The 12,071-nt window shown below is 40.8% G+C and overlaps 1 protein-coding gene across 2 annotated transcripts; it reads right to left on the minus strand.

The window, feature by feature from the left end:
* Positions 1-342: 342 nt before the first annotated feature.
* On the minus strand, positions 343-11,975 carry lhx3 (LIM homeobox 3; the record flags this gene model as incomplete). Of its 2 annotated transcripts, none has more annotated exons than XM_080528434.1 (6): positions 343-770; positions 1,063-1,234; positions 2,628-2,779; positions 4,414-4,616; positions 4,793-4,964; positions 11,906-11,975. In XM_080528434.1, 6 exons carry the CDS (start codon positions 11,973-11,975, stop codon positions 343-345), a joined length of 1,197 nt encoding a protein of 398 aa, XP_080384560.1. The 2 variants fall into 2 exon arrangements, with proteins under 2 accessions (XP_080384560.1, XP_080384559.1); XM_080528433.1 differs by lacking the exon at positions 11,906-11,975 and adding an exon at positions 8,628-8,724.
* Between the last annotated feature and the right edge of the window lie 96 nt (positions 11,976-12,071).

Consider the following 12,071-nt stretch of genomic DNA (forward strand, 5'->3'; position numbering starts at 1 on the left):
CATTTTCCTGGTTGAGTTCAAGGAATGGAGTGTGTGTGAGTCAAGTGCTTCCATTCATGGGCACAGCTTTCACTGTGTTTACAGTTTACAGTCTTTCCTCCTTCTCAGTCCATGGAGATGAACAGCTGATAGAGAGGGGGAAGAGATAGGGAATTCCATGGAGAGTAAAACAGAGCCATCGTCTGACCCGGTCTCATTGTTTCACACGCACAGTGTGCGTGACTGACTGTGTGCGTGTCTTTGACTGTCAATGTCTCTGTCCAGTTCACCCACCAGGGAAAAGACACCGAAAACCTTCTTCTCTTCTCCTCGCAGAAGATGTCAACCACTCAACACAACTGATCAAAACTGACCGTGGTCCACTTCATCCAACCAGGATGCAGGACTGGCAGGGAAGTCGGGGTAACCCCCACTGCTGCCGGTGGAGAGGTCCGAGCTGGGGCCATTAGTTCCCCCCATCACCCTCATCCCCGGATTCATCCCCGGGGCCCCACCTTGGGTCATGATGGACAGGCCAGATTCTGGGTAGACAAGGCTGGAGATGAGGGGCTGGTGTCTGGGTAGAGTCTGAAGCGAGCCTGGGGACTGGGGTAGGCCGTAGGGGCTGCTGGAGCGGATGTCATGGAATTGGTCCTGGGAGGGAAGGACGCCGTGCTCCAGGGGGAAGGTGCCATGGCTGCCCCCTTGACGGCCCCCCATGGCTGGGGAAGACTCACTCAGGCCACTGTAGAGGCCGTTGGAGTGGCTGAGCTCCGACATGGGTGGCTCATCTATGGAGGAGAGGAGGACAGGCACACGGTCAGGTGAATGCTCCGCATTGGCAGCAGATGAGGCTAGTTACCCCCATTCCATGTAAAGTCCTTTGAACATCCAAACACTTTCTACTTTACCAAAAAATATTTCTCCCAAAAGAAATAGTATCTTATTATGTGTTTTATCATGTTTCCTTTCCTATTTTATTGATGTATTTCTGTCTTTGTAAATACCCATGTATTTACTTACTGTATTTGACTGCCAGGTTGTTTTCTACAGTAATGTGATATATTAGTGTTCCCGTCCTACCTGTGAAGGAGACCTCTGCGTCACTGTCCATGCCCTCCTCCTGGATGCTGTCCTTGTCTGATTTGGAGCTCCCCCGTGACCTCTTCATATTACGGAAGTACTGCCCCCACCTCTGCCTCCCCGCATCCTTCTTCAGCCTCTTTTCTTTTGCACGTCTGTTCTGAAACCACACCTGGGAGAAAGAGAGGCAAATGCTTGTTATGGCATACATACATAGAACATAGAATAGATACTTATTTGCTTAGGTTTTTTTGATAGAGATCTAAACAGGCCCTGATAATAATGTGCTGGACCAATAGTGTTTGAAATGCTTACGGTGGTGCTCAATATGATATTTCTTAAACAATGTTTGTTTTCTTTCTTTCAGCAGTGAAGGGAGAAGTGGAGGGGCTTTTTATCTCTTCAACACAAATGTTAATTGAATATAGGGAATGAGGAATAGCAATTCAATTTTTACTATTTCTTAAATATGATAAATGCATATGTCTAGTTATGTAATAAGAATACATAACAATACCTGTTTAAAAAAAATACCTGTTTTATAATAGCCAACATGGATTATCTTTTTTATTTCTATGTATTTTTTTCATTTTTTTCATTGAAAGACACTGAGCCTCACTCCTATCTCCACTTCCTGAATCATCTAAAGACGTCATTTATATCTACCCTTTCTCCCGTGCACCTGCTATGCTTTTAAGTGGTCAGGTACATTAACATTAAATCGAAATTAATTTCCAAGGACTGTCTGGGGACTGGGTCACGTCTTCTTTAACCCGAGTGGGAGATTGAAACAGTGGGACAAAACACTAATGTTGAGACCGCCGTGCCCTGCGCCAGATTTATCACGCGTGTAATTAACTTGCCCGCGACAGCTACAAGTCGTCCTTAACCCGGGGAGCAGACAGGTTCCCTTGCATGTTACCCTGGCTCACAACGGAACACAGTCTACTGCGCTGGGGTCGCTTTTAATTAATACAATTTCACTATGGCCCACACTGTAGATTTGCAGGGAAATAACAATAACAACATTTGATAACAAAGACACGAATTATAGGCCTACATTTTAGCGACAGCCATCGAAGATTTGCGCACTAAATTCAACGATATGTAAATTTAACAATAAATGTTCTCCTTTCCGATGCTTTCCCCCCACATAGGCCACATCGGTTCCTTAATGATATGCAGCCGAAGTGAAACCTCTTCACCCCCATTTCCCTCTCACTGAATAACGAACAGACAATATAGTGGCTTCCGTGGCTACTTTAAGTGTCCTTGCAAATAAAACAATATATATGACCGTAGTCAACCACAGTAGGGCTCCTTCACAGACAATATGCGTGGCTCCCTCTTAGCATTGTTAACGAGCTCGCCCTTATACCATTCTGACTTTCAAGTGTGCGGACTTCATTTTGGTCCATCTCACCGTAAATTTCCAACCATCAAACCCCCACTCTTCTATAGCCTACCTATGTCAAACGGAATCCCCTGTCCTTTGACGATGATGATATAAAGACACTAATGAAATGGGATGTAATGGAGAAGAATGAATAGTCGTGTAGTTCTACCTGCACAACCCGCATGTCCAGGCCGGTCTCCGACGAGAGTTGTTCCCGCACGTGGCGCGCCGGTTTGGGGGAGTTGTTGTAAGCGTTTTTCAGGGTCTCGAGTTGTTTGGCAGTGATAGTCGTTCGTGGCCTTTTCGCCGTTGAGTCTGCCTCTGAAAGACAATATAATATGACACACACTTTAAGGAAATGCCTGAATACATTGAAGCATACAGTTAGTTACCTAATGGCCCGGGCCTGAGCTAGATTACTCTTCCTGCCACGAATGGTGGACTGATGATTCACATGCTTAGTATTCAAATGTATTGATTGTAAGTCGCTTTGGAATAAGGCGTCTGCTAAATGCCAAAAATGTAAATGTAAATGTAAATGTAGACTTCCAATGTAAGTGCAAGCTAAACAAGAGCCTATATTCCGAAACAAAAAATCAAGTGTATAGCATGATATTTCTGATCAGTCATCGACATAGATTGTAGGCCTAATAGTGACATAATTATTGTGCTATAATAATAAATATAATTCTTATGAACATTGAATTAAAATGACAACAAGTATTATGAGAATCTGAAAATATAACAATTATAATGTAGTCGTCTACTGTATTCATGGTTTAGAATATAGGGACGTAATTGCTATGCGTAAGGCCTACCACTATAGCAGGTTACAGGCTCCATTTATAATTACAGCCTCGTAAGCAAATACAAAGACAAAATGCAAGACCATCCTCTGAGTGGGCAAGTGCTCAAGTAATTGCGCCCTCTCATTAGTAAAATAAACGTGTGTGTTTTTCATGAAAACTCATGTTAACTCTGCGTAAATCAGCCTTTGGTGGGAGCAGTAAATTCACACAAACAGATGGGGCAGATAAAACTTGAGGTACGCATAAACTATTCCTATCCCTTACGCTAGCCATAATCAAATTACTTGGATTTGATTGCGAACTTGGAATCAGTGTGTCGTCAATATTGGGAATTATCTTTTTGATATTACAATAACAAAATATACATGTTTAAGTTGAATAAAAGGATGATTCATATCACTAAGCCTAATTGAGAATGAATAATCCCATGGAACATTCGATTTTCTAAACTATTTAGTCATGTTTAGCTATTTAAATACACTAAGATACAAGGCAACTGGGTTGAAGTGGAATTAGGCTAACAGAGCTGAGAGTTGGCGTTACATTCGTCTCTTGAGACAAAACTGCTGAATTCCCGCTGTCTCTGGCAAGGTTTACAGTCAATTCATCTCAATTTGGAGCCTAAAGTAAAGCATTCGGCTGCAGAATAAACTGAATTTTATTTTCGCTGGACAGGCTTTAGGTTATCCTATGGATACTATGGTGTTGCGTATCCTGCTATCGATTGGGATGCGGGCAACGACGCAATTAGCGCAGGTGGGTCAAGTGTTTATGAGTGACCTCATAGTCTCGGAGATCAAGTTCACAGCTCAAAGCAGTTGCTCAATACGGGGTCAATGGATAAAAAAAAAAAGAAACATTAACTTAATTGGTGACGTATGCTTATTTCCAACGGTAAGATGGAAACATTAACTAAAAATGATTGGAGCGTTATCTCTCTTTCTCTCCACTACAAACAAAAGGGCTTTTTATTTTATTTTTTACACTAAATTGAATAAACATGTGGCCGTTTTTAGATTTCCAAATTCTTCACATGGGTGGAATATCCAGTGGTAAAATGGCAGGTGATCCATGGGTGAAGCTTATAAGGCAACACTTGCCCCTGGTGCATCATGCTCTGGTGTGTGGCTGTATGGCCTCTCTCACCTCTCTGTTTGGCGGTCTCGTAGTCGGCCTTGCACACTAGCCTGCTGTCTTCCATCAGGTAGTACTCATCGCCCGTCGCGAGCTGCCTCTTGCACACGATGCACGCGAAGCAGTGCAGGTGGTACACGAAGTCCTGCGCCCTGCGCACGACCTGCGTTGGCGGAATACCTTGCTGACATGCGGCGCATTTGGTCCCAAATCTCCTTTTTGGAAATAAGAAGGTTATCATCAATATATTTACATCGTCCTTCCCCTTCTGAATATGATATGAACAACTTGAAGTGATGCAATGAAAACATGTCTAAAAGTAAGTAAAATCTTAAATAAATCATAATAAAACTAAATTAAAATGTATTGTAGAACAATTTCTTGCACTCACTTAAAGAAGTCCTCTTTACAGTAAACACTGTCGCCCCGGCTGAAACACTTGTCCGCTAGTTGGGATTGGCAGTCGCTGCATTTCAAGCACTTGCTGTGCCAATGGCGGTCTAGTACTTTTAGGATGAAGCGATCCACGATGTGTTGATTGCAGCCCGCGCACACAGGAATCTCTGGAGGAGAGAGAAGGCAATCATGAAGGCATCTTTAATAATATTCATGAGGAATGCGTATATGTGGCACCGGCAATAAACAATTAATTGTACTGATTGGTAGATATAAATACGATATTCATTTAAGATTGAGATGAAAATGCACTGCATAATAATAATAAAATAATAATACATGTTATTTGATTGGCGCCTTTCTGGACCCCCAAGGCCACCTTACATTAATAAAAGAACAAATAAAATCAAGGAGATACAATTATTTATTTTTTTAAAAGATAAAAAGACATGGAACATGATCAAACATAATAACATAGGACAAAACAGCAGCAACAAGACATGGACAGTATAACAATACTTGATATCTTAATTCAGGGTAAATGCATTTTGCAGATAGAAGCAAATAAAACTGCAATATATACACTTCAGTTGTAATAAACTACACCCCGTTACAGCTTGACCTTGAGTTAAATTAATTCATGAGTAATTGTATAACCATGTAACACAACTGTAATAACACGGTATGCCATGTCCTTACAACGAAAAAGGCAACGAAATATGAAAAACATTACCATGTTCAAAAAATGTATTATTAATTTTCCACCAATATAGCAAATATGCTTCAACAATAATGTCTTCACCCACATTCCATTTAATGCAAAGAAAGAAGACACTGAAAAGTACACAGGTTTCAGAACGTTTATGTTATTCGTATATTTTGACAAAATAATTGTTTAAAAAGTGTTTAATGACATAACGCACACTGGCCACTAATCTAAATACCAGAAATGGTGTGGGTTGCCGTTGTTGTCATCATTACTCTCATCATCATCATCATCATCATCATCATCACCACCATCATCATCATCATCATCAACCACAACAACAACAACAACAAACACAGCCAATAGAGCAGCCTAACGCCCATAAGACACATTCTGCATCGATTTGGTTATTTCGTTCTCCGATATTTATCGAAACAGTAGGTTGTTGTGCCTCATAGCCTATACATTGACATTTTCTACTAATAGATTGGTGCTCAGCATTATAGCAATACAATATGATAAAGCTACAATACAAACAGCAAGGATATGGCATCAAATACTCCAATTGTGCCATATCCACAATGCGTAATGGTTATAAGAATCATAATCACTTAACGATAGACCTCATGCTGACCCCAGCTGAGGGTCATCATTGCGACCACTCAATGGCCGCCAGGTAATCAGCCATGACGTTGGATTCGCTGAATTAATAAAGACGATATCATCAAAAAGCAGATCAACTCCAATAGGCCTATTACTCCTCAATAAGAACAACGTGAATGAAAGCATTCTCACTTTGCATGGTAAGCAGTGGATCAGTCAAGTCCAGAGGATCTAAGCAACAGTGGATCCCAGAAAACTCACTCTCTTTCTACCTTTCTTTCTCTCCTTGTTTCCTTCACTGGTTCAAAAGATCTGTCGTCCCCTTCTCTCTCCTTCCCGTGACCGGGAGATAGATACCCCTCTCTATGAGTAACAGTTGCTTGAGTCCCTCTTTCTTTAAAACACCGTTTCATTTGTTCCCACCAAGGAACCAAGGAAACACTGGTGATCATAAAAAGGAAGAGAAAACCCTTTCATGGCAAGAGTGGTCAAATCCCCCCGTCCAAGCTTAGTCACCCAATCACCGCAGGCCCAAAGGCTGCTTATGTGGTTTTAATTTACATCCGGTTTCCAAATCACGTCGAGTTCGGCCCGCTTCCCAGAGTGGGCAACGAGGGTTTCATTCATGTAAACGAGAACGACCACAGCAACACTTGATCCAGGGTTCGGACATCGAGATTAATATGTTGGCAATCTTCACGCATTCGATTAGCAAAACACCTTGCTATCCTACACCTATCTCACCATATGATACATGCTCAACGCAAAATTACGCAGGAAGCATATTGATGATGCACTGATGTGTTTTCAACGAATACACATTTTTATAGGTTCAGATGTCCTAATTGGAGTACTGCTAAGAGTTAGAATCAACGTCTGCTGATGATAAACTTAAACAAATGATAGGCGCCTTGTGCGACACCAGCAACTGCTAAAATAGTTTCATATATGCAGCTGCTGCTGCTTCTTTTTATTGGAATAAACATATGTATATATTTGCAACATGATTTCGATCTAATGCGTTGATAAAAGTTGGATCGAAGAACATGGCCTTACGCAAAGTCTAAAGGCCAATTTTATCATCATTAACATGCCATTTGGCCACATCTTTTTCGGTAACCCAAGTTTGTTCCGACGCACAATCAATAGCCAAACATTTCTATCTTAAACTAGTTTCACTTTTAAGGTTATAATCAACTGAACATAACCACTTGCATTTTGCCAGCCAGCTAAACACTCAAACGCAGTCGAACGTATAGTTTTACGCATGACTACGCGCACTCCACTGGAGTAAAAATACTTCAAAGGAACTAATATTTCTTTACAATTCACAATAAACTAATTATTATAAAAAGGGGGTTGCATCACCGGCAACCTACATACGAGTTTAGATGTTATCACCCATCTTTATAATTTATTAAAAAGCCCAAGCACTTCGTGTTTCATTCGTCGAAGGAATCGCTTTCCTATTGTTCGGTTGTGGGCAATTTATGAAGTATTAATGGACCATTTTTTCTGGCACCACAAGCAAGCAATGCACAAGAGACTGGGTGCCACGTCACGAACAGGTGCATGAAACTCATTATTAATTCAATAGGTTATGTAAAACTAGAATACAACCGCGTTGTCTCATGCTATATCCAAGGTGTCTTAAGCGATTTACTCCCCATGTAAGATTACTAGGCCTGCCGGTACTGAAGTCTGCTCATAGAAGCCTTTATTTTATTATATGTCACACTAGACGTTGCGCTGATGAGTGAAAACATCGTTAGGCTACTTATTCGTCATAGCCCTATTGGGCTACACTCAATGTTATAGGCTACTGTAATTAGGTTACACATAATTTAATCTATAGGCCTACCAGCCCGAAAACAAAATAGAAGGCTCATGTTCAAATGCTGCTCAGATCTCTTGTAAAATCACTTTCTGAGATTCACAACAATTGCCCAGTGTCATGATTTTAGGAGGAAAATTGGGCGCAAACATGTTAAAAAGTTTCTTTGTTGACTTCTGGGGCAAAAACATAAGACATATGTCAATTCGTAGATTCACCGTCTTTAGCCTTAATCCTTCGCCATGAAGATGTACAGTAATCCACTGTAATACAGGAGAGAAGCGTATAGGAAAACTGAAAGGCATGTTATGTGTCTGTTTCGGCTAACCATAGATGTAAATGCTGCAGGAACCAACTATTCAAAATAGCCTACATCAAGGAAACAATATATTTGGGAACAACTACAAAATACAAAAAAAGATTAAATTGTTGCTTACAGTTGACATTTTGAAGAAACACCAAGAGTAGGCCTATCGAAACGTTTTCCTTGTGCATACACGAGTCCACGAGCCCTTGCGGCACATGAAGAAGGCTTCCGGACGAATATGAATCATGATCACAACAATAGGCTTATTCAGATTTGAGTAGCTTTCATATGACTAATTTGACATCCATCCATTTAAGTAACCAATAGCATCAAAACGAACATAGAACGAGTCATACGAGGTGTCCTGTTGTGTTGATTACCTTTCCGTAGTTCCTCGCTCTGCGCCAGCATGGCCAAAAGCATCTCCGTGTTATTCGGTGCTCCTTTTGGAGAGTTCCGTTCGTTATGTTCATCCATTGCTCATGGTTTCCGCACACGGGAACGAAAAAAAATGACTTTGTTTCCGTGTTCTATACGCGTGATTCAATCGCTCACACCGGGATACTATGCAGCAAAAGAAGTCCACGTATTGTGCCTCTGCATGGCTGGAGTCTGCTGTGCCTCCTACAGTGTTGTGAACTGAATGTTCCCCTGGCGACTGGCCCGCTGAAGCAGGCAGAGAGATAGATTATCCTCACAGGTGTGCGGGTACCAAGTCCTCTCCGGAAGGCAAAAACAACTTCGGGAAGACGAGATGACATTTGACCACTTTTGCATTTGCCATTGTGTTTGTATTTTATAGGTTACTGTTTTCAAAAGTGAAGATGATACATTTTCAAAGGTTTTCTAATACAGTAGCCTATAAAAACAGCACTCAGAAAACGGGTTGAGTTTGTAATGCATGTTATTGTGTCAAAGTTGAAGTTTGCAATTCATTAAAGCATTTAATGCATCCGTTGTGTGCAGTGCATGGCCATGTGCAAAGGACCATTACAAGTCGACATTTGGCACATCGAGTAGGACAATGCGTGACTGACAAACAATAAAACTAAAATTCACATTGGACATACCGTTTTGATACATTTCCAAATGTCATCCGACGACTGAAATATAACTAAACCTAAAACTATAGGCCTTTATACATTTTGCATATTGCTGACATTATTATTGCTTTTCCAGCGGTGCACGACCTAAATGAGAATGAAGATTGCGCAGTAAAATATTTAGGCCTAGCATTGTTTCTACAGTACAGTTCAATGTTTGGTCTTGGATATCAACCTATTTGGTTGACTATAGGATGTGTCATTGATATTTTAAGCTATGATGTGTTGATGTGCTACTATTGCACGAGTAAGCATATTCAATATTGTCAAATGTTTTTCAATATACTATTTTTGATTTTGTTAGACGAGCGAGGATGCTAATATAAGGCTATGCGTAATCGTTGAGTTATGAATTAGTTAGTACCTTAAACACTACAATAACCTGGAAAAATAGCGTGAATAAATTCATTTTTGTAATTAAGCTATTTATCATTTAATTATTGTTTATTGTGATATAAGAGGCACACTGGACAACACCATAGCACCATGCTTTACCTCGGACGTTTTCAATTACTTTTTTTCTGTTTACTATGGAGTCCTTTTTAGGCTAAGAAAGTAAGAAAAAGAAATAAGAAAGCTTGCCTCATTCATTCAAAATAACTGAATAGCCGTAGTTTGAATACTTTTGAATTAATGTCTTTGATAAGACGAATTACTTTTATTTATATTAATTAATCGATCCCAAAATCACTGATGTTTTGGTCTTCAACAGGAGAAATTGCCACAAAAAAAGAAAGAATGTGAAGGACATTTAATGGGATAGCAGATAGCCCATACCTTCGTGCATTCGTAATACACACGCACGCACGCATACACACACACACACACACACACACACACACACACACGCACACACACACACACACACACACACACACACACACACACACACACACACACACACACACACACACACACGCCACTTCATATCAAGTATGGGCCTGTATGTTGACTTCAGAAAGACAACTGTTTACTTAGGGAGGAGATTGGCCGTTCAATAACATGTTGATCGAGGCAACACCCCGATGAATTTTATTGACACTGATCTTTGGCGCAAAAGGGCGCCTTGGGAAATCACGAGTAGTGCCATGGCCGCCAGGACCCCTGATGAATCTAAAATCAATGCCCCATTTGCCTGTATTTTCAGAGTATATGAAACACATTTTGGTGAAAGTTGTGGGATGCTTCGCTGCTCCCTCTTACTTTTCAGCTTTATAATATGTAGTATGTCCTATTGATCTCTCAATTTTGAGGGGCGAGGTGACAGTCATGAGGTAATATGAGTGATGCGATATGATGCGAAACGATCCATAATATGAAGGCCCACAGTCACAGAAGAATTTTATCGTGAGATTGCCAGTATTCTTTTCTAAAAAAAAACATTACTAATATATTGCATGCCGTTGCATCAATTATTTGTTAAATTTGATACTGAAATGATAGCAATTAAGTAGCCTTATAGCATATTTTCTCCAATTTACGCAGGGTAATTGGCATAGTCTATCCAATAAAAGTATGTTTCTAAGGGCCTATGTGGTTAGCCTTAAATATGCATAAGAACATTCATAAGCCATGCTAAATAGCCGGTGATTATGTAAACAATAAGATGTGATATCTTCCATATTTAAGGCCAACTGTGTGCCACTGCAACGCAGACTCAGTGCATTCAAATGCATCGATATATTAGGCCGTTTTACATGAGTTAACCATCACAGTTATCATTAGGCTATATGTCCTAGATCCGTTAGGTGATGGACCTCAGGTGCCGCACCTGTCGAAGGGAATCTGACACCTGTTGAGCTTTCTGCCCCCGTTGACTGTAGGGCGGGGGCGTCCTCCATGCTTGCAGCCAGGCTGTTGCCTGTTGTGCGATAGTGTTGGTTGTTTGGTTGGTGTGACAGTGCAGAAGCTCTCTGGTGGTCGCTCTCCTGGTCTCTCGTGACAGCCATGAGCGATGGTGTGAAATGACAGCACGCGCATAACATCTGTTCGTATGATTCCCCCAACAATGCACCTCATTACGTATTCATAACGTCTCTTTCACGAAGAAAACATAAAAAAAATAAAAGCTTCAATGTGCACGGATACCCCTTTGAAACTCATGTTACTAGACAGGACACGGTTAAAACATTAGTTTTCAATGTGATAGTCTATCAATCTATTTAGACTATTTCTCAATTTTCACAACTTTTGACTTGGAAATCAGAGCACCCCTGTAAACTCTAGACACCACTAATAGTGGTGTGTCAAAATCGTATTTCTGAATTCTAACTGGCCTTGGTAGACTCAGACTGTGCTGTGAACTATGGCTATTTCATGCTTGTTTGGGTCCTGTCAGTAAAACGCTAGCTGCAGCCCGCTGGGCTGATTTGCTGTATAACAATGTATTTCATGCCTAATTATGGACCATTAAGGGATCACAGGGGGCTAAACGGCGTCCAATGGATACACCTGTAGGTCTTTGTATTTATCCATAGAATGAAATCAAAAACGACCATTAACATTGTACACATGGTAACGCTCCCATGATGTTAAAGAATTAACCGAATTCTTACCTTGACCTGCGCTGTAACGGGAGAAATTCCCGGGATTTTGACAACTCGATCCAGGATGTTCAAGCAACATTGTGAGCTGTGATGCCGTTCACCTCAAATGAACATAGAAATCAATGAAGGTAGAGGTAAACGAAGTGAATGAAGACGCGCGTCTGATAACTGACGC

The sequence above is a fragment of the Nansenia antarctica genome, assembly GCF_963989245.1.
Source record: "Nansenia antarctica genome assembly, chromosome: 4".
Classification (NCBI taxonomy): domain Eukaryota; kingdom Metazoa; phylum Chordata; class Actinopteri; order Argentiniformes; family Microstomatidae; genus Nansenia; species Nansenia antarctica.